General features: G+C 55.8%; 8 protein-coding genes across 8 annotated transcripts; 3 read left to right on the top strand and 5 right to left on the bottom strand.

Moving 5' to 3' along the window:
• Window positions 1-484: 484 nt before the first annotated feature.
• On the bottom strand, window positions 485-2503 carry B0T15DRAFT_391079 (uncharacterized protein; the record flags this gene model as incomplete). The annotated part of the gene is made up of 2 exons (XM_062864567.1): window positions 485-728; window positions 825-2503. The coding sequence occupies 2 exons, from the start codon at window positions 2501-2503 to the stop codon at window positions 485-487; spliced, it is 1923 nt and encodes a 640-aa protein (XP_062724341.1).
• Window positions 2504-3567: 1064 nt separating this feature from the next.
• B0T15DRAFT_110652 (uncharacterized protein) lies at window positions 3568-7409 on the top strand. Its single transcript, XM_062861498.1, has 4 exons — window positions 3568-3951; window positions 4021-4108; window positions 4163-4194; window positions 4281-7409. Exons 1-4 carry the CDS (start codon window positions 3838-3840, stop codon window positions 7128-7130), a joined length of 3084 nt encoding a protein of 1027 aa, XP_062724340.1. The 5' UTR covers window positions 3568-3837; the 3' UTR covers window positions 7131-7409.
• A 608-nt stretch (window positions 7410-8017) lies between these two features.
• On the bottom strand, window positions 8018-9109 carry B0T15DRAFT_491134 (P-loop containing nucleoside triphosphate hydrolase protein; the record flags this gene model as incomplete). The annotated part of the gene is made up of 3 exons (XM_062866750.1): window positions 8018-8116; window positions 8167-8241; window positions 8303-9109. 3 exons carry the CDS (start codon window positions 9107-9109, stop codon window positions 8018-8020), a joined length of 981 nt encoding a protein of 326 aa, XP_062724339.1.
• Window positions 9110-10375: 1266 nt separating this feature from the next.
• On the top strand, window positions 10376-10961 carry B0T15DRAFT_392632 (glycine cleavage H-protein-domain-containing protein; the record flags this gene model as incomplete). Its single annotated transcript, XM_062864646.1, has 2 exons — window positions 10376-10484; window positions 10555-10961. The coding sequence occupies 2 exons, from the start codon at window positions 10376-10378 to the stop codon at window positions 10959-10961; spliced, it is 516 nt and encodes a 171-aa protein (XP_062724338.1).
• B0T15DRAFT_110634 (porphobilinogen deaminase, dipyromethane cofactor binding domain-containing protein) lies at window positions 10849-12706 on the bottom strand. The gene has a single exon (XM_062861497.1). It carries the CDS (start codon window positions 12339-12341, stop codon window positions 11298-11300), a length of 1044 nt encoding a protein of 347 aa, XP_062724337.1. The 5' UTR covers window positions 12342-12706; the 3' UTR covers window positions 10849-11297.
• B0T15DRAFT_524710 (uncharacterized protein) lies at window positions 12665-13994 on the bottom strand. The gene is made up of 3 exons (XM_062868791.1): window positions 13422-13994; window positions 12969-13302; window positions 12665-12910 (listed from the first exon to the last, which is right to left on the bottom strand). Exons 1-3 carry the CDS (start codon window positions 13565-13567, stop codon window positions 12851-12853), a joined length of 540 nt encoding a protein of 179 aa, XP_062724336.1. The 5' UTR covers window positions 13568-13994; the 3' UTR covers window positions 12665-12850.
• A 171-nt stretch (window positions 13995-14165) lies between these two features.
• Window positions 14166-18850, top strand: B0T15DRAFT_110592 (armadillo-type protein). Its single transcript, XM_062861496.1, has 4 exons — window positions 14166-14738; window positions 14803-17794; window positions 17853-18191; window positions 18254-18850. The coding sequence occupies exons 1-4, from the start codon at window positions 14500-14502 to the stop codon at window positions 18734-18736; spliced, it is 4053 nt and encodes a 1350-aa protein (XP_062724335.1). The 5' UTR covers window positions 14166-14499; the 3' UTR covers window positions 18737-18850.
• On the bottom strand, window positions 18850-21615 carry B0T15DRAFT_110583 (lanosterol synthase). Its single transcript, XM_062861495.1, has 3 exons — window positions 21187-21615; window positions 19412-21124; window positions 18850-19254 (listed from the first exon to the last, which is right to left on the bottom strand). The coding sequence occupies exons 1-3, from the start codon at window positions 21451-21453 to the stop codon at window positions 18964-18966; spliced, it is 2271 nt and encodes a 756-aa protein (XP_062724334.1). The 5' UTR covers window positions 21454-21615; the 3' UTR covers window positions 18850-18963.
• Window positions 21616-21759: the final 144 nt, after the last annotated feature.

Genomic DNA, 21759 nt, shown 5'->3' with positions numbered 1-21759 from the left:
GGACCATGCAGTACTAGGTGAATCTTTGAGCACAACGACCCCTTTTTTTTTTATTTTTTATATTTTTATTTTTATTTGTTTATTTTTTTATTTTATTTTTAAGATGGCCTTTTGGGACTGTGGTGCTCAGTCCCGAGAGACTAGACCACGAAAATCCGAGAAGGGCATCTTTCTTTACAATGCCCTAGTGACTGATTTTGGTCTTATACGCCTGGTGAATGACGATTTTCCTACGTCGCATTCATACATTCATCTAGTCATTATCATTATTCCAACATACGCAGCCCGGACAAGAAAATTCAGACCCCGACCGCCCTTTCCCTTCCTGATGCGGAATGCACATCTTATACCGCCAACAACTGCACTTTGTTTTATGCCAATGCTCGACAAATACCTTCCAACGGGTTCCAATCAGCGTGTATATCGTAGTCATGTGCCCAAGAACGACGCCACAGTTTCACAAGTATACGAGACAGGGGCAATCTCATGCGCCCTTCTCCTTTCCCACATCATGACCGGTACCAACGGGTGAGGCCATATCAGGCGGTGACAGACTCCGCTCCCACTCTTTCATAAAGTCACCCGCCGCCCGCTTGATGTTGCTCGGCGTCAACTTGTTCAGCACTGGCGGAAGGAGCTCCTCGAGCTTGTTGGATGGGCTCAGGGACGAGGACGATGATGGGGATGGGGAGCGCGTAGTGCGGGAATCCCTGGAGGATGTCTTCTTCCTAATGATTGGCACGGCACGGAATGTCAGTCGTTCGTTTCGTGGGATGTGGTGAATGGATGGGGGGTTGTTGGGTGAGAGCACAAGAAGACCTTACAGAGGAGTCAGCTCGCTCTCGTTGTCGCGCTTCTCGGGGATGGTGGGTATGATGTCGCCGTTGACGGTCGTGCCGCTCCACCGCGGCGATGAGATGTTTGGGCTGTCCCAGTTGGACCAGTCGTTGTCGTCGTATGAGTCGATGGTCAGCGGGGCCCAAGAGAATCGCTTGGTTGGCCTGGAGGTGTCTGCGTCGGTTTTAGATCGCTGAAGGGGTCGAGGCGGTTTGGGGGGCGCGGCATCGCTGCTCGTGTCCTCTTCTTCCTTCCCAGCGTCCATTCCCTTTTCCACCTTTGTTGCCCTGGAAGTCTCCTCGAAGGCTGATGACGCACGGGCCCTCGGGTTGCCTCTTGCACGGATAGTGTCCTGATCACCATTGTTGAGGCTTCCAGTCATAGTCGGCCTCATATTACCATCCATGCCTCTCATGTACACTCCTTGACCGGTAATGGGCTCGTCGCCGACCGTGGCTTGACGTAGATCCTCTACGAAAGTCCAGATTCCGGTTTTGAGATCTTCGGCAAGTTGTTTCATTCCACTCGCCTGCGCTGGCCGGGAAGTCCACGATGCGCGCTTAGCGGGAACAGCTGCCGTAGCGGACGCAAGACGAGCGTTAGAGTCGATCCTGGAGGTCTCCGGCTCATCCTCGAACCCGCCACTCGGCTTCGTTGGGGATAGCAAAGAGAGAGTGCGTGTGTGGCTTCCTGTAAACACACGCCTCCGGCTCCTTTCAGGCGTGGCCTGCTGGTTCTGCTGGCCAAGAAGGGCCTTTCTTCTGTCAAGCTCGATGCTTCGTCGGATGGCAATTTCGTCCTGTAGCTCGGCGGCAGGTGCGAAGCCTGGAAGAGGTTCAATGTTTCGTCGCGCTCCCCTCTTCTTGTACGCCTCATGTGTTGCATATTGCTTCTTCAGCCTTGCAAGGTCCAGCTCTGCACGGTTGAGCTCTTCCCGAAGCTCCAGGACGCGGCGTTCCTGCGCTGCTATCGCGGTGATGAAGTCGTTGGGATCCACCGGTGACATTAATGAGGGAGTGTCAAGCGGCGTCGGCGGGAATGCGGGCGTTGTTGACGAGGATGGGGTTGGCCGTGAAGGATAGGTGGCTGGGGGTACAATAGGCAAAGTCAGGGATAATCTGTTGGTACTCCTTGAAGCTGTCGAGGCAGACCTTGCTGAACGAGTCTCTATCAGATCGTCGACATGTGAATGAGGCGATGCAAGAGGTTCTTCGGGGAAGCGCCGCGGTTTTGATTCATCGCGGCTCCCGCCACGGCTCTGATGACGCCTGGGCTCAGGGGTCGGGGTCCCATTCCCGATGGGTTGGTTCAGACTGCGCTGGAGCAGCACCATCTCGTCCATAGCTTCTGTGTTCAGCGGGACACGGCGGGTTATCCCGGCTTGGTTTGTGCCTAGTCTAGGCGGGCGAAGAGAATGTGACGGCTTGCGCAGAGTCCCGGGATAATAAACGGACCACGGAGCCCTCCGTCGACGACCGGGGCCGGCTGGAGTGGTGAGCGAGTGTCGGCGGAAGCGATATCCGTACGAAAGAGCGGTGGAACGGGTCGTTCTTCTGGCGACGACGGCTACCTTGTGAAAATCTAGCGGATTGCGATCGCGTTTGTTGAAAAGAGCGTTGGCGCAAGCCGAGACGAAGCAGGTCCGCACGAGGACGGCGGAGGTCATGGAGAAAAAGAAGGGAGAGCTCAGACCAAGACGGCGACAAGTGGAAACCTCATCTCTCAGAGTTCATGCAGCCCTTGTCTTTTAATTGGTGTAGCTGCCCCTGACCGCTGGCTTTGCTGGGGTGTTCTGGCAATTCTGGGGCAGGGACCGGTCGGGCTGGATTCGGTTCCTGGGCCGCGTGGGTCCCGAGCTGGCGGGGCTCGGCTCTGCCGTTGTTTCGCCGCCTCGTTCTGTTTCGTTTACGTAGCTGTTCTTGATGCTTGCTCTGGGCCTCGACTATCCGTAGATACCTCGCGGTGCAGGCAGAGTACCGCTGGGGAATGACTTGCAATGTACAAGAGTACCTAAGCTAAGCAGAGGCGACCAATAATTGGTCAGAGTCAATGGTAGTTGACAACTCAGGTGCGCGACAACTTATGGATTGAGGTGTGTTTTAAAAGGATGATCAAGTGAGCGACGAAGAGCCGGGGTGTTGTCGAGGATGTTGCGTGGAAATTCCAGGAGCCCGGATGGGGGTCGTACATATTCTCTTAAGAGAATGGAGGCTGGCCTTCATTTCGACTACGTACGTTGCGCAGGTCCGACTTCGACATGGAAACCAGCAGGGGCCACCCAAAGTCGGACAATAGACAAGCGTCTAGAATGTGAGATAGGGGTGACCGGGGTCGCTTGGCTCAGCTCTCGTGACGGTTCTCAGTGATCCTTACGGTACATCCATACGGAATACTGTGTACTGTCCCAAGCACTCAAAGAAAAACCTGCGCTGGTCCGTAATGTGCTTAGCAGAGTACCTAGCTGAACGTTATAGGCATATTGGAGCGTTGCCTACCATGTGCATATGCTGTTTCTTGCAGCAGTCCCCGGCTCCCACACTAGATGAGTTTCCTCGAATGTAGCTCCGTACTGTACTGTATGGGTAATTCACATTTGTCATGCAGCCCCTGCAGATCCGAACGCGTGCAATATGGGGCCGCCTTGAGCGCTAATAACTGGAAGTTACCAATAAAGTTCCCTACCTACGGATACAGTACCAGCGAACAATGAAAATACCACACACGCTTACATGGTGTATTGTGCAGTGATAGCTCGAGCACGTGACAGCGCGTGCGTGTCGCGCTTTCGGACAAAGCAAAGTTCCACAGGAATTCGGTCGACAAGAACCTTGCAGTGCTTCTGAGTCTCTATGAGGAACTCTTTTCCAGCATCAGCGGAGCTGTTATCAACCTGGCAAGTCGGCAAGCCGGCAACCTGGCGGCGGCTTTCCTGCCGCTAGGCATCGGTAGCTTGCCACTGCATCTATCCCTGGATGTCCGTTTGCTGCACGATCAGTGAAGATGCCGTCGGAAACCCTCCCTCAAGCCGAGAAGGCAGCCTTGGACGGAGCCAATGAGTCGCAAGACACCCTGGTCATCGCGCATTGCCTTATGATGAATTACGGTGTCGGCCTGGTGAGTGTGGCGCCTTACAGAAACCCGGCCGATCCCGCCTGGGGGCTAACCTCTTGAGGCACCGTGCAGAGAAGCAATTCGTCACCAGCAGGAGAACCACGGTCGCTCCCTTCACCCAAGCGAAGCCGCCCGCCCAGTGAAATAGACAGAATAAACAGTGTGTTCGACTTTTTGATCTTTGCAGAATCAATCGCTGATTTCTTGCCTGCAGACCCGGATGACACGGACAAAGTGAACGAGCAGGTCAGTCTCCTCGCACGGCTCCTCCAACCCCCCCCCCCCCCCCCCCCCCCTCTGCCCCAACCGCACTGACCAGCCATTTCGTCTAGACGCGGGGCACGCGTGGCGTCGACAGCCAGAACCAGGCGTCGTCTATTCCTGAGACCCAAGACGTCGGCGTTGACAAAGGATCAAGGGCAGCAGTTGTTCCGCCAGGCTGCGATGCGGCTGATGAGGATGGCGTCGTGGAGACTCTGAACCTGTCGGACACCTTTCCCCAGCGCCTCGACCAGCCGCCCGATCCTTTATCGGGAGCTGTTGGTGTGCCTGAAAAGCAGACGATGGATTCGACTCAGTCCACTCAAACCAATGTTGGTCGGAGTTACGACCAGTACACTCGAGGTCAGGGCTCACCTAAACCTGTTGGGGGCAGTTCTCCGCGCCATGGCGCTGTCGGTGATGCTGATGACACGGATGCTGGCCGCTTCGACTTCACTACTGTTGATACCAATAAAACGGCCTCACCAGGCCAAGACGACTTGGGCTTTGTAGTCTTTGGGAGCCTCGCTCATCTACGGCGCGCCGGGTCTCTGCAGAAGACGGGCCAGTCGCCGACTCAGCATTTGCCAGAGACACCCGCCCAACCGCAGAACCCTTTTCGCCACAGCCGCTCTCAACTTCTCCCGACCTCCCAGCTTTTCCAGGGCACACAATTCTCATCGCCACTCAAACTCGCCAGCCCCACCTCGTCGCGGCCCTCACCAGCCGACTTTCCGGGTAATTCTATCTCTCCGAACCCCGTGGTCTCGTCCCCGCTCAAGGCTCGTGGTCTACGTTCTTCACCCGTTGTAGACTTGACCTCAAGCCCAGAGATCCTGCCGGGGACCGCCTCCTCAAGGTTCGACGGTAGCGAATCCAACCCTGTTCAAACTGCATCAACCGAAAATGGCATCGTTCCAGAGTCCTCCCACGATCTCCGCACTATGAAGAAACCAGGCCCGGAACCTATGACCACGTATGAGCCCATGCGCGAATCTCAACAAAGGCGCTCATCTTCCGAAGCCCGCTCTGATCCCGATAATTCCGGCGAGGACGACGATGGGTATGATTCGCTCGTCAGACGGAGGAAAGCCAAATTCAAGAAAGAAGCTGCACTGAAGCAGTTGACCGCTATCAGTTTTGCTCGTCGGTTCAAGTCAGAGGACGTTGAAGTGCCCTCAACGAGCCGTCGCAAGCGCACGAGTGAACCAGAGGCTCACTCGGGTAAGAGCCATGGACAACACCTAACCCGAAATGATTTGGAAGATGCGGATGCTGTGCAAGATTCCCAGGAGCGTCGTCCCCCAGGCCTTCAACATCGCACCGCTGAGGACGAGGACTCGACCCAGTCAGACGAGGAAGACGAAGTTGAGCCGGTGATCGACCCAATGCCAACCGCAATGCCTCTTCTTCCGAGATCGTCGACGAGGTCGGCTAACCAACCCGCCCGAGACTCCGGCATCGAAGGTACGTCCAATGGAGAAGCCATACCGGAGACAAGCCCCGTTAGCAAGCTCCCTGGCCCTACCGCCGAGTCACGGCCTTCTGGAGAGGCCCCTAGCTCAGGAGCAAAGTCGACCCCGAATATTCCGTCTTCTCCGCCGGCGTTGAGAGTAAGGTCGAGAAACGGCACGGCTCGAAGGGTGTTCGCCCGTGAGTCGAGCCCAACTTCAAGTCTGAGCAACCTGGCATCGACTCCCCAGCTACCCTCCAGCAATACTTCCGAAACTGCTAGCACCTTTCCCGCAGGGTCTCCGACCGGTTCTACCCTAATCGCCAGTTCCTCGCCGGCTGTTGCCCATGCGAAGCGACGTGATGCGCGGGGAAGGCTACCGAGACCGAAAACCAGCTCGACCGAGAGCCTCAGACAGTCTGTCAGGGTGGCTAGACGGGATTCTAATTCTAACTCGACTGACGAGTTGTCCAGGCCCGTATCGGCAACGCCTACTTTCGAGCAGAGCATGCGTGTCTCCCGGCTTTCCGTGTCTAGGTCAGCATCCCGAATGGGCCGTACAGCCATGAAGCCGCCAGCGGTCCAGCGGGACCAGAAACTATTTGATAACATGGCGTTTGCAATATCGTTCCAGTCCAGGAAACCCGGTGAAACCAACGAGCAATACATTGCACGCACTGACTACTCGATCATGGTCAAAAAACGGATTAAACAGGCTGGCGGTCGGGTTCTGGAGAACGGTTTCGACGAGCTTTTCGAAGTCTCAACTATTGGACCTTTGTCCAGCAGCCCTATGTCCAACGCAGGTACCGAAGGGGAGATCAGCCTCACTCCTGATGGTCGTTCCACTGGATTCACCGCTCTGATCGCAGATGGGCACTCCCGCAAGGTGAAGTACATGCAGGCTCTAGCCCTTGGGATCCCATGCATTGCTGCCCGTTGGGTGACGACATGTTTGGGTCGGAATGAGCTTGTGGACTGGTCGCCATACCTCTTGTGCGCTGGCCAGTCTGCTTTCCTTGGGGATGCCATACGATCCAGGAGTTTGACACCATACGATGCGACGACGGCGAGACTGGCCGACGTCATCAGCCAGCGAGAGAAGCTGCTGGAGGGAAGCAGGATCTTGACTGTGATGAGGAAGTCATCAGAGGGGAAGAAGATGGCCTACGTGTTTCTCGCGCGTGTGCTGGGTGCATCGCTGACCCGTGTGCGCAGCGTCGAGGAGGCAAGAGCGGAAATGAAGGCCGCTGAGGAATCGGGACGCCCGTTTGACTGGGTTTATGTGGATGGGAAGCCAGATGAGGAGGCACTGTTTGCTAGCGGCCCCGCCGGCGGGAAGAAGAGGAAAAGGACTTCATGGATGGCCGCCCATCCGGTGAAGCGGGTTCGAACGCTGAATGACGAGTTGGTAATTCAGAGTTTGATCCTCGGTCGACTCATCGAGGAAGGGGAGATGGAAGGATGAATCCGTGTGCGCAGAGTAACTTGCTTTTTGACATAGCATGGGCGTTGGAAGATGCACGGGATGGCCTTTTTGGGAAGGGCCAGGTTGGGTGATGACTCTCAGCCAGCGGCTCGCTATGGTAATGGATGGACATGGGGCACGATTGACGGCGAAGCGGAGAAACGGGCTGTATTTCCGAGACGGTACCGGTGTGTTTTGGGCCATATTCTGATAACAACCCCAATCTCAAGTGGCAGCACGGACAGTGTCGGTACGCTGCCCATGAGACTCGAGCTGATGAGCATGTTCGGGTCACTTCTGGTGACTCCCTATGCTGCACATGTACAAGACTCTCATCGCCGAATCGTGGACCGCCAGCGTGGTTAGGGGTAGGCCCATTCAACTTGATGAGTTCAACAATTAAAATCTAGACGACGGTCAGATGACAATCCTCTGCAGAGACGCTCCCAACCAGCAGACTAATAAGACAGAGGGCCGGGTGTTCCCGTTTCCGTGGTATTGTCCCCTCCCTCCGCGTCCGCCCTCCCATGCTTGACCGGAGGAGAATGTATGCTTTGAATGCGCTCTCCCCTCTCACCTCCGAAATCAACCTTCAACAGAAATGTCTTGTCCATATCAGTTGCTTCTCCGAGCACAAGGGGAACATTAATGACAGGCGAGTCTCGAGCGTCCTTTCGGCCCCTTCTTGGGGCTGGCAGTGATGCCTTCGGGCCAGTGTATTCGGCCCTAACAGAACGCCAATCCGACTGAAAAAACTGGTAGGCGAAATGCCCCGCCGACGGGAGACTCGCTCTCCATGGGAATAGCTGAAGTAGCCTTTCAAGCGCACCCTCGCGACCCGGTCGACAGAGTCCACTTGAGTGGGTAACCAGATCCGTGGTCGTTCTCTAGCAAGACTGGTAGATGAGCAATGGCTCGCCGACGTTGGTGATTTCGGGGATTGTGCATTTCAGATCGAAGGCCTTTGAAAGCACGATCTTGAAGATCTGTGGACAATTAGATAGTAGCTAATAAGTACTGGACCGGACTTACATACCTTTTGAACATTGATGCTGTGGCTGGTGCTGCTGAAGATCAACGCCGCGCGCATCGCCTTGGCGAAACGCCGAGCCTACGGGATTGTCAGCCGCCAACCATGGAAAAGGACAAAAGTTGGCTCGCCGTGATCATACCTGGTTTGAGATCTCCTCCTGCTCCTCGCGAGACAGGTTAACAAAGTGGTCGTACTTTGTCCCAACGAGAACGGGGATGGCCGTTTTGTTGAACCCTCGCCCTTGCCGATACCACTCCTTTATGCTATTCAGCGTACTCTTCCGCGTCAAGTCGAACATGAAGAGGATCGCTACGGCATCGTTGCACACCAGTGGCAGCATGTTCACAAACTCGCGCTGGCCGCCCAGATCCCAGATGCTGAATGTGATTTCCGTGTTCCGGATGCTGATCGTTTTCTCCATGAAGTTTACACCAAGCGTCTGGATGTAGTCTTCGTCCCAGCTACCCTCGACGTATTTGACCATGAGACTCGTCTTGCCGATCTGCGCATCGCCCACCATGCCGACCTTGATCACGACATGGTTGCGCCCAGTGTTCTGTTGCTCGGCCGGCGCGCCGTTGCTGCCCGCTCTTGATGCTTGGTCGGCTCCGTAGGCAGCGCCGTGTCCCGAAAGGCCGGATGGAGGGCGTGATATCGGGGGCGCGGGGACCGGCGGGGTCGCGTATCGGGCAGTCGCCTCCCCATCTAAGTTGTCGGGCAGGTAGTGCGAGCGAGGTGAATTACCTAGACTCTGGTCGAGAGGCTGTGATTGAGCATGGAGCTGCTGCTCGTGGGAGCCGTTCTGTTCGCGGGTGTTGTGGTCTGGTATTGCATGGTGCTGGTCGCTATCCATGCCGCTAAGGGTATCATCATGCGGGTCGGTTGGCATTGGGGTAATGTCGGGGCCCGGATCCGAGACCGCACCTAAGAACTGGTCGTGGTCCATGCTATCCACACCGCTGTGAAGATGGGCCGGAGCGCCCGGCGTGAGATTTGAAGAATCCAGTGTGGGAGCTGAACGATGGTGCTACAGTGACAAGGTGGGGCGGAGTAAACACAGTGGGCGGCGCCTTGCCTCGAGACCGAGCGCAGAGTCGGGATGAAGTTCGTCTGATGTAGTGAGCGGAGGAACTGATGGGCGGTGTGGCCTCTGGCTACTCAATACGGATGACGACCGACTTCATGGAACCTGGGCAGGGTAATGCCAGCTGAATCACGTCCTTCTTTAAGCAGTGTTCCTAATGCGGTGCGGAGCCGGGCCAAACGGTTGGGCCTCCGTCAGATCAGTTTCCGTTGTCAACTGTTTGTCGGTCTCTCCCGCCAGTGGATCGTCCGGGTGTAAGGTAGGACAGCAGACTCTCAAGTGCACAGCTGGATATTCGCTAGATCCGCTGAAGGTATCCGGTAAATAGATACTGGAAGTCGGACGACGATGGAGGATGTGATATTGAACCTCAAGTCGCAGACAGGCGGGAGGAGGGAACCTAATCGAAGCCACTGCAACCTTGGAATGCGGATGAAAGCCGAGCGAGAGCCCACAGTTACCCACTCGCGCGACAGTGATGGCCGCATGGCGGGGCTCGGCGCCATAACAAGGGACACATTCCGACCGGCTTGAGTGACTACACTTGACTGCTGCAGCGCCCTTGATTGAATGCCCCAGCTCGTCATTTGCCGCGTTTCATGCACATCTGGATGACGTGACGCGAATCGGCCGGTGATCAATGTCTCGAGTGCAAAGAGAACCAAGGCAGGTCTGCGGTGTTCACGAATCAAGCAACTTGAATGAATTCAGCTTAGAGAGACGACCATGACGACAGTCGGCCCCCTAAACAAGATGTACGGTAGTGCCGACGAAAGAAATGAAATGTCCTTGCTGCGACCATTCTGCCAGTACAGCCTTTGGCGTTGGCGATTCTTATCCGCCTAATCCTCAGTTTCACCAGGTGTTGTCCGTGAACGCCGGGCGTACGAATTACGTAGTAATGTACCAGGTACCATACGTATGGTACCCAAGTACGATATTATATAAGCACGGCAGCACTGCCGCTGCTAGAGCCGTGACTGGCCCGATGGCTGACAGCTGCCGGCGATTGCCGGCACTCCGATTCAGCAACTGCCCCTCGGTGCTGTTCTCGATCCGCGTCATTCGACTTATCTTTTTGCGTCCAGCGCTCTTCCAGCCATTAGCAACCACACGATCCCCTTCACAATGGCTTCGATTGCGCGGTGCCTGAGGGTCGCCCGGCCCGCGGTATTCTCTGCCATCGTTTCGGCTCCTCGTACAATCGGCGCCCGGTCCTTTTCCGTGACCGCTACAAGTGAGGAGAACGCCAGAAGCAAACCTCTGATCTCACCATGCTGACCGCCTGGCCTCCCACGGGACCACAGACGCGATAAGGAAATACACAAAGGAACACGAGTGGATCGATCTTTCCGCTGACAAGAAAACGGGCGTTTTGGGCATTAGCGAGTACGCTGCCAAGGCGCTCGGCGACATCGTCTACGTCGAGCTGCCGGCCGAGGGCAAGGAGGTAACGGCTGGTGATGCCATTGGTGCCGTTGAATCTGTCAAGAGTGCTGCCGACATCAACGCCCCTATCTCCTGCAAGATCACTCAGGTCAACTTGGCACTAGAGGAGAAGCCCGGCACCGTCAACCAGGTCCCCGAAGACGATTCACATGGTGGCGGCTGGATCGCAAAGGTGCAGGTTACCGAGCAGGGTCTGAAGGACTTTGACAATTTGATGGACTCCACCGCGTATGAGGAGTTCACTGCGGCGGAAGGCGAGCATTAAGGCGACGGGACGCTATCAAGGGCGGAGGACTCAGGCAAGCTGCGAGGAACATCGGCATTTTTCGGACAGTTCAACCTGATAGATACACGGGCCTGGGATTGTACCATAACGGGCCATATGGGGCAACCGGTGTTTGGTCTTGCGTATTCGAATTCGAACAGGCGCTCATTAGGCGGGTGATTGGGCAGAGACTTAACCCATTCCCTAGAAGAGGAAGATCTCAACGCTTCTTTAGGAAAAAGAAATCTAGTTGAGAGCATTGCAGATGAGGAGATATCTAGGTACGCAAGCGAAGCCATCGCGACACGGCTAAGGTAGTGCCACTACCATACCCTCTCAGGCGTCGCTAACCTTGAGCGCGGTCCCTAACGCCCGGCCCTTGTTGATATCGTCCAAGATCTTCTGGGCTCCCATCCCGGCCAGCTTCTCTGCTAGCTCCTTGCCCATCGTCTCCGCTTGTGCCAGGCTGGTGATTTCTTGCGTCTTCTCGCCATCGACGGCCTCGCTCCCATCCAAGCTCACGACCGTGGCCCTCAACCTCAATGTCTTCTTCGCTCCTCCAGCCTCCTCCTTCGCCTCCACCCACGACGTCTCCACGCCGATCGGAACACTACATCCTCCCTCCAATGTCCTCATAACGCTCCGCTCCGCGAAACACGCCAGCATCGTGGGCGTATCTTCCACTACCCTTAACAAGTCCTTCAGCCTCTCATCATCCTCCCGCACCTCCAACCCGAGAGCGCCCTGGCCCACCGCATGGAGCAATCCGCCGCCCTCGGTGCTGGAGTCCAAAAACTGCGCGATCCTCTTGCCATAATCTAACCTCAACAACCCGGCCGCCGCCAGGATAATCGCGTCGTACCCTTCCTCATCGCACTTTCTCAGCCGAGTCTCGATATTCCCCCTCACATCCCGGAACACCAGGCCCGGGTACCGCCTCTTGAGCTGCGCCGCGCGGCGCACACTGCTCGTCCCCACCACCGCGCCCTCCGGCAGGTCCCCCAGCGTCTTGCACCGCCCTTCCTCCTCGTGCCGCTTGCTGAAGACCAGCACGTCCCGTCGGTCTTCCCGCCCGGTCACACACCCGAGCACGCAGCCCGGCGGCAGGGTGGTGGGCATGTCTTTGAGTGAGTGCACGACCATATCTAGCTCGCGCGAAACCAGCTTGGCTTCGAGCTCCGAGGTCCAGAGACCCTTGCCCAGCGCGGGCAGCGGGGTGGTCTTGTCGCGGTCGCCCATCGTCGCCATGGCGTGGACCTCGAAAGTGATGTGCGGGTGGGCTTGCTTGAGCGCGTCAATGACTTGGTCTGTCTGGCGCAGCGCCAGGGCGGACCGGCGCGTGCCGACTTTGACAGTGAGAGGTTCCGGGTGGGGGGCCATTTTTACGGTAAATCCTCTGAGGGGGGAGCGGGTGAGATTGAGAAGCGACTGGAGTGTACTAGTAGTGAACTTTCCAATGTAGAATGAACCAAAGTTCTGGAACCTGAAAAAGGTTCGTTCGTACCGTTGCGCGGGGCGGGACGGTAACGGAGAGTGTACTGTGTAGTGTATCCCGGCGGGGCAGAGATTTAGTACTATCCGTCCACAGATGTCGGGTCTTCCGTGAAACGTGGGGGCGGGGCAAATTCCAGGGTCCTCCGAGGCTCCGAGACTCCGAACTGCCCCGGCCGGACTCCTCGACGCATGAATATAGTGAGAGACATGATTCAATCAGAATTGAGTCCCTAGGATCTAGCTAATCCGATCAAGGGATTTAGATCGAACAAGTGGGTGAGACGGGATAACATTTTTAGTTCCAATTTTCATATCTTACTGACTTGTACTGTACAGTGCATCGCTGGTTCCGCCAAGGCCGGCCCCTCATCTTGGACCCTCTTCGTCCATCTCCTCTACTTCTGAGTGAAATCACCTCGCTGGGAGTCTTGTTTGTCAGTCAGCTTCTGGTCTTGCTGCAGACAGGGCTATCAGTCGTCGTTCCTAACCTTGCTATTTGTTCCTGAAACTTACACTTTCCTGGGAGTCATCCATTTCTTTGGAGTCGCCTTGCTCCGAGACAGGGCTGGACGGTGTCGGAGCACCCTCCGAATCAGACTCGCTGCTTGCATTCTCCGACTCGGCACCCTCGATCTTCTGCTTAGACGCCTCTTCCCTCATGGGCTCATCCGGCGGTGATTCGGCTTTCGCCTCAGCCTTCACTTCCTTCTCAGCTGGCTCTGAGTGCCGGTCCTGTACCTCTTCGTTCCTTCCTGGATGGCCGTGGGCTTGGACTTTGGCCTTCGGGTCGTCGGTTCTCCGCAAAAGGTACACGCCCGGAAGTGTGACCGCTAATGCGGCAATCTGCCTGAATGGGCGCGATACAGAAGCTGTCAGTTCCAAATTTCTGACTATGGCAGTTCATTCTTGAACGGAAAAAGAAAAAGAAAAACGGGTGCTGCCAGACGTTAGGATCTACGAGCTTACCATGGCCTGTCACCGGACGACGCGACTCGCTCTTGGAGGGTGGCATAGGTTCTTCGACCTCCAGGCCGGGTCAATCGCGGTAGAACATGTTGGTGGTAGGCTACGCGGAAACTCGGGCGTAGCATAGAGGTCCTGTTTGCAATCATGACTTGCAGCTGCTCGTTGGACAAGTCTTCGAGTTGTTTTAACCTTCGAGAAACGAGATCCTCGCAGCTGAGCAGGTAGGTTCGGGTGCGGGGAACAAGAGGATAGCTCCGATGCAATTAGGTACTACGGGAGAGTATACCATGGGCTGACAGTGACGTATTCCCTTTACCGTGTGTAGCACATGGATGCAGTCAGTCCTCGGTTTCCGATGAGGTGCCTGGTGTCGATACCTAGGTCAACCACTGAGCTCTCAGCCGCCATTGTAAGGTACCTCTGCTAAGATACTTCATAGGCAGTACATCGAGGATAAACAGAGAATGTGATGACCATATCGCTACCTTATGCATTCAATCACTTTTTCGAAAGTAGTCCACCATACCCATCCACCTTGTGTTCCTGCGTTTCCTGGTCGACTGCCTGGATTCCTTCACGTGCTGTACGGAGAGAGCATCCAATATGTATTGTATGTACGTGGTATGTACCAGTAGTTTTAGACCACTCAGCTAAGCCCTGCACACCCACTGAGACGTACCGTGCCCCGCATTCAATGGAAGTTCCAAGCATTTCTCCACATGGGTCTATCCCACCTTGAAGCTGCCTGATCACTCCATATCTAAACCTTCAATGGCACAACGGTTCAAGTATTCTTGTTGAGCATCTACACCGTTGAACCGGAACTATAACACTGACTACTACCTGTTCCCGACTTGTGTCCGTCTACTGGCACTCTGGAGTTGGTTACTGCTCTGGTGAAACCCGCAGTCCACTGACTGTCCACTGTCAGTTGGCGCACGGGCTCCTAGGTGGACGGGAGCTGCGCAACCACGGCGGTCTCTTGACGACTCCGCAATCTCGGAATACGAAACTACCTTACATTTCTCGGCCACTATACTTTCATTCTGAAGCTCGATAGATCTGTCCGGTAGTCACCATGGCGACCACGATCCCGTCAAACCCGACCCCGCAAATGGTCCAGCAGCTTCTCACGAAGATCAACGATCCGGACCCCGATTTTCGATTTATGGCCCTCGATGATCTTCTCAAGGTATTCACCATAGCGAACCCGAATTTCATGAACCATGACTACAATACAGCAGCGCGCACCGTCGATCACGTGGTGCGCGCCTTGGATGACCAGAACGGAGAGGTCCAGAACCAAGCAATCAAATGGTGGGATTTCACTGTCCAAGCTTCCTGGGGAAATACACTGGCTGGAGCTAACTCAACTCTACAGTCTCGGCCCGTTGGTCAAGAAGGTCACCCCCCAACTAATTGCGCCGATGATCGAGAAGCTTTGTGGCTTTAAGCTGAAGAACTCGCTCGACAACTCGATTCCCTCACTGGCAATCCGGGCCGTGGTAGAAGCGCTACCTCGTCCAGTGCCAGGCGTGGCGCCCACAAAAGAGGTCAGCGAAGCTTATGCCAGCATCAGCAGGGTGCTCATTCCTAGGCTCGTTGGACGTGCGACTTCGGCCGGCAAACTCCTCCCGGGTCTGCTGGATCCGGAGGACCCGAGTTCGGACTCCGTTGATGTACTCATCGACGTAGTGCGATGCTTCGGCCCCTTACTTCAGTCGGTCGAGATTGAGGCGTTACACAATGCTGTGGTCACGATCTTAGAGAAGGACAAGGGCAGCTCTGTTGTGAAGAAGAGGGCAGTTGTCGCAGTCTCGATGCTCGCCCACTACCTTCCCGACGCCCCCCTAAATGCCTTCGTCAGGCGTATCGCCGGCGTGCTTAGCCAACCTCAGCTGAAGGACACCACTCGCCGGCTCTATATCACCATCTTGGGCTCCATGGCTCGGTCAATTCCCTACCGATTTGGCCTCCACCTGGCGGGACTGGCGCCCCTTGTTCTTCGCGTTCTGAGTGAGGACGAGCTCCAGGCGCAGCTGGATGAGATTAGCGAGGGGGGAGGAGCTGCTCTCGAGTTCAACGAAGTGCGGGAAGCGGCGCTCGTCGCCTTGGACGCCTTCCTCTCATCGTGTCCAACACCCATGCGGCTCTTCACCAACGAAGCCATCGAAGCCTGCATTCGATACCTGAAGTTTGACCCAAATTATGCTGTTGATGAGGACGAGGAGATGGATGACGAGGAAGAGGAGGAAGACGAGCTCGACGAAGACGATGAGTTTGAGGCTGTTGGTGGTTTCGACGACGACGATGATGCGAGCTGGAAGGTGCGGCGCTGCGCAGCCAAAGCGCTGCACACCATAATCTCGACAAGGAGTAGCGGCGACCTGCTTGATAGTGGCGTGCTCTACGGGACAGTGGCTCCGGCGTTAATCAAGAGATTCGGCGAGCGCGAGGAAAACGTGCGCCTCGAAGTCCTGTCGGCAATGGCACTGCTTGTCCGGAAGACTGGAGAAGATGTGCTGCCCGGGTTTTCTCAAGATGGTTCGCATGGCGATTATCTGAGCCAACAACCCCCGACTCGGAAGCGGCGCCGTCAGAGCAGTGTGGCTGGCACCATGGCCTCGGCGGATCTCTCTGGCACCGGCCTTATTTCCCCAACCACGAAGGTCCCGGTTACGGGCCCGCGGGCCGAACTGGCCGCTCTCACTCCAGCCATCATCAAGCCGCTGACCAAACTTCTCAAGGGAAAGCTCATCTCGACCAGGCAGGCCTGTATTAGTCTGCTGGACGACATGGTATGCGCGCAGAGAGGTGGGCTCGAGTCTTACTTTGACCAGATCATCGGGCCCGTCCTTGACGCCATCAGGCCGTCGAGCGCTGCGTCGACTTCGGCGTCTCTTTCATCCGCTGGAGGCAGTGCTTCTGCAACGGCGACCACCTTGAGAATTGCTGCTCTTCGACTAACCAGCGACATCGCGAAGAATCACTCTTCCGCTCTGCTGCAACCATATCTCGCGAAGATCGTCGCCGGGATCGTTGCCGTGGCTCGTGATCGATTCTACAAGATATCTGCTGAAGCCATACAGACGGCTGAGGAGCTAATCAAGGCCATCACTCCTCCGCGATCTCGTGCGACGGCCCAGCAGTTCAAAGGCGAGCTCCAAAATCTGTATGATGTCGCCATTGACCGAGCCACTGCCAACGATGCTGATGCTGAGGTCCGGCAAAAGGCCATCCATGCTCTCGGCACGCTTCTGGCTAGGACAAGTGGCGCGGAAGGATCAGCCCTTCTCCCCGATGACAAGCGCAAGGCTTCTCTGGTCTGTCTGCTTGAGAGGCTTAAGAACGAGACGACTAGGCTGGCTGCTGTCCGGGCCATCAATACTGCTGCTGCCATGTCCGCGGATGCTGTCCAGTTCGAGACGCAGTGGACCCGCCAGGTGGTCGTCGCATTGGCGTCTCAGCTACGAAAGTCCAACCGCGCCCTGAGGGGATCAAGCATCATGGCATTGAAGCATCTCATCCTGTCCCCGGCTGCAAAAGGCACCCTAGACGAGGCGACCGTGCAGAACGTCGTGGCCGCGGTAATCAAGGTTATCACTAACAATGACGTTCAGCTTCTTGGCCCGGGGCTGTCTGTGCTTGCCCGTCTTACTCAGGAGATGCCTGATACCGTCGTGACGCCGGAGCTCATCGAATCGCTCTGCAGACTTCTGCAGACAGCTGTTACCGGTTCCGTCCTCGATTCTCTGTTAGCACTTGTGACGCAAGCAGGCCAGGCGGGCCAAGGGAAGCCTTTGATGGGGGCACTTCTAAAGGATGTTGGCGTAGGCGGGGAGCCTGCAGTCGTGGGAAAGGTCATAGGTACACTCCTTGTTGCGAGTGGCGACTCAGCCGGAGTCACGCTCAATGACTTCGTTCGGGAAGTCGAGGTCGGTGCCAGTTCCGGAGATCAGGCTCGAAGCAGTCTCGCATTGGCTGTCATCGGCGAAGCTGGTTTACGTCTCGGCAGTAGCTTTCCGATCCAACCGGCATTGTTTTTGGAACGATTTACCAACGCGTACGACAAGGTCTCGCTCTCGGCTGCCGTTGCCCTTGGACGAGCTGGGGCGGGCAATGTTTCGGTTTATCTTCCTGTCATCCTCGATTCCTTGAAGCAGGGAGGTGGAAAGCAATACCTGCTTCTACAGTCGATCAAGGAGATCCTCCAACAAGCCGCCGTCTCTTCTACTGAGATTGGTCAGTATTCTGCCTCCCTTTGGGAGCAAATCTTAGCTGCGAGTGGCGCGGAGGACAATAAGGCAGTTTGCGCAGAATGTATCGGACGGATGGTCATCATTGATCCCAAGGCGTATATGGTTAAGCTCGAGGTCCGATTCCTGTCGTCCTTCGGAGTTCTCGGTTCTACATTACTAACAGACTATATAGGCTTTGTTCAGAAACGAGTCAAGCATGCTGAGGGATATAGCGGTCCAGGCTCTCCGGTACACTCTTCCGGATGACAACGAGACGTTTGATGCGTTGCTCAGAAACTCCCTTGTCGATATGCTAAAGACCGCGATGAACGACCCCGATTTGGAGATCCGCCGGCACTCCATGTCTACCTTGACCTCCGCAGCGCATAACAAACCGGAGTTGATTCTGGCCCAGCTCAACCAACTGATGCCGTTCGTTATGAGCGAGACGGTCATCAAACCGGAGCTGGTCCGCGAGGTTCAGATGGGGCCGTTCAAGCACATAATTGACGACGGCCTGGAAGTGCGAAAGGTATGCGTGGCGTGTTCCTCTGCCGAGTAACGTTATCAGTTCTGACAGATGGCGACATTTAGGCGGCGTACGAAACTTTGTATGCCCTCATAGATACAGCATTTTCCCGCATGAGCATCATCGACCTCTACGACCGCATCGTTGCTGGTCTCTCGGACGACAACGACATCCGAGCGCTCTGCAACCTGATGGTGTCGAAACTAATTCATCTCGATCCTGACGAAACGATCCGCCGGCTCGACTCGATCGCTGACGGCTTCAGGAAGACTCTGTCCCACAAACTTAAGGACACGGCCGTTAAACAGGAGATCGAGAAGCAAGACGAGGCCAACAAAGCCGTCCTCCGCCTCACGCTACTCTTGGGAGATAAGTTGAACAAGTCGGCTCTGAACACGGGCGGTGGCGGTGGCGGAGGGGCTGGAGCCGGGCCCAGCCCAGCTTGGACTAGCTACTGGGAGTGGGTCAACAGGGATTTTGCAAGCCAGCTCAAGAGCATCAGGGATGAGAGCAGGGATACCGGTCCCGAGGCCTCGGCTTCAACCTAGACCCATTGCAGGACGTGCTCTGGACATTATGGGGGCGTTCTATGTATTGTCGCCGTATCTGTAATAGGCAACGCATGCGTCCACATGGACTCTGATCATCATGTTATTATGCATTATGACGTCCTGGCTCTAGGTGCAGGATTTGGAAAGGGGGCTTATAGTTTTCCGTAAACTTCTTTGCAAACCGAACCGACATCCTCCACAAAACTGTGTCCAACTGCTCGAGACTAGACGACGGTCTCGCCGGGATACTTCCGGGCAAACATGCCCAGCGCCTTCAACGGGAAGGTGAACTTGTAGTTCGGGTACGATATCATGCAGCTTTTGTTGAAGACGCCCTCGATCGCCTCCTGCAACCACTCACCGTTAGGCTGCTGGCGGTCCATGATCAGTTTGATACCCTTCTTGATGGGCTCTATGTGCGGGTAGTTTGCTTTCATGAGGCCAATCAGTGCCCAGGCCGTCATGACGACTTGGGAGCCAGATGAGTGCTCGATGTATTCGCCCGTTTCGCAAGACTATGAAAGATGAAGGTTAACTATTAAGTAAAAGCCAAAAAAAAAAAAAAAAAAAAAAAAAAAAAAAAAAAAAAAAGAAAAGAAAAAGAAAAAAAAAGAAAGAAAAAAGAAAGGGGGTTTGGGGTTTGGGGTTGAATTAGGTTAGATGGATCGGTACCTTGTAGTGCTCAGACCAACCGCCGTCTTTGCGCTGCTTGGAGATGAGGAAGTCACATCCCCGCTTAGAGTGCAAGCTGTTCTTGTAGGTTTCTCCGGTGCTAGCCAGACTCTCGAGAGCGAACATGGTTGCGTACGTGTAACAGATTCCCCAGCTGCCGTACCAGCCACCATGCGGTCGCTGGGCGGTCTTGATCCAGCGCACGGCCCGTTCGACGAAGCGTTCGATTTCCTTGGCTCGGTAGTCGGGCCAATGCTTGTGGAACAGCGAGAGAGCGGTGACGACGGCGGTGGTGCATTCTGGATACTCGTACTCGACCATGATGTTGCCGAAGACCTCGGCCGCATTCAGCATCTCCATCCACGGCCCGGCCCGTGGTGGCTCGTAGGATGAGCAGCTGCCGTTGGAATTTTGGTAGGTCAGGAGGGTGTCGATGGCGTCGAAGATGCGCTGGTCATCGATGAGCGTAGGGAATCCGGGCGTCTTCTGCAAGATAATGACAGATTTGAGCGCCTCAGACACGCAGTCGCTTACGGCGTAGCCTTGGTCCTTGTTGCTGAAGGCCCATCCTCCCTTGCGCTGCTGACGGTAGCACTTGTCCTGATCCTTGACATTGTCACGGATCTGCTGGTCGTCAAGGAATTCAAGAGCCTTCAGTAGCATGGGCCGCCAACGCGGGTCTTCAGTAAGCCCTGCGTCCATCACGGCTTGGATAGCGAATGCGGTGTCCCAGCACTGCACTCCGTTGGTACCGTTGGCAAGGAGACCTTCGTCCTTGACCCAGAGCATTTCGTGTGATCTCTCCTTGTGCCGACGCACCGCATACGTGTCCGGGCCTTCCCGGGCGTAGAGAGCGACAAGGTTCATTGGGGCAGACACAGTGGCCAGGTCTAAGCAGTCAGTGTTCTCGTTCTCCATCTCGATCTGTTTCATGACCCAAGCTTCCGCCTTCTCGACAAGCGGATTCACTCTGAAGAACGGCTTCCAGACGTTGGCGAGGAGCCAGTTGATTGTGTTCAGAAACCACGTCTTTGGGTGGTAATTATCCCTGGGATGAATGGTGTTGCGGTGGCCGGCCCAGTCAATCTTGTCCCAATCCTCGACGAACAGTTCTTTACGGAGGGAGCGGATCGTTTCGGTCTCTTCTGCCTGCCATCGTCTGGACCACAAATAACTCATTGGCAGATAAACTTGTCGAATATGAATCCACCATCTCCAGGGCGCGAAGGGGACCCAATCTGGAAGAAGCCATAGCTCTGGAGGTACAGGATTGACGATATCCCAGTTCGCCACCCCTAGGACCGCAAGCCACCACTTTGCCCAGTGCGGAGCATGGGTTGCGCCTCCAAGCTTGTGCAGGGTGGCGCGGGCCTTCACCATCTTGGGGTGCTCGGCGTCCACCCCAACCAGGCGTAGCACGGTGTAGTTGAGCGACGTGCCAAACACGGAGGTCTCGCCCTCGATATGCAAGCCCCAGCCCCCATCCTCCGGATGCGCCCGGGCGAATAGATAGTTCTTGATTTCGGTAGCATAGTACCACGGGATTGGCGTCTTCGTCACATACCACGCGAGGACGACGCACGGAAGGAGAAACATGGGGCCACCGTATTCGCATCCCCAATGACCGCTTGGGAGCTGAAGCTTTTCGAAGAAGTTGAGGCCGTTGCGGACCGCGTCCAGGGGGGTTTTAGGCTTCGGGAGCGGGGGCAGATCCTGTTGGATCGGGTTAAACATCCTAGCTTGAGAAAAGACATATACTTGTACAAAGTGCTTACCAGCGGAAGACCCAGGAAGTACTTGTCGGCGAGTGTTTGCGGCCAGCTCTTCAGCTCCTCGTCATCTTCCAGATAGCGCCAGGTATGCCTGCCATGGTCGTCTCGCAGACGCCATCTGGAATAGTCCGTCCTCTCCTCAATACCGGACCGCACTCTCTTGGCGGCATGGTCTGGATCTCCGGCGTTACTGAACCGTTTCCGGGTCGTGCCTTTTTCTTGGACTTGCTCCGTGTCGGCCGCTGCCGCATTCGCTTTTCTTCGCGCCATACTGAGTCGTATCTGTCCTTACGGCGCCTTCCGTTGGTGATCGGGTGTTGGCGGCAGCTGTACCTGGGCCTACCTCAAAGCACCGGGAGACGCGGGTTCCACTGAGTTTCTTGGACGCAGGGTCCTTTTTATGGGCATCACTGGCTAACGGGTCGCTGTGTGTTGTTCTGCTGCTCCAAATGCTCGACTGCCAATCAAATGAGCCAATTGGTGTCAATCAGCCCACATACTCACATGCAGCAGCGGCTCAGCCAGTAGCAGCCCTTTATTATGGCCTTGGCAGCCCACCGCACCGGAGGAAACCCG

Source organism: Chaetomium strumarium, assembly GCF_033439665.1.
Source record: "Chaetomium strumarium strain CBS 333.67 chromosome Unknown B0T15scaffold_2, whole genome shotgun sequence".
NCBI lineage: Eukaryota > Fungi > Ascomycota > Sordariomycetes > Sordariales > Chaetomiaceae > Chaetomium > Chaetomium strumarium.
This window is presented reverse-complemented; position numbering and strand designations above follow the sequence as displayed.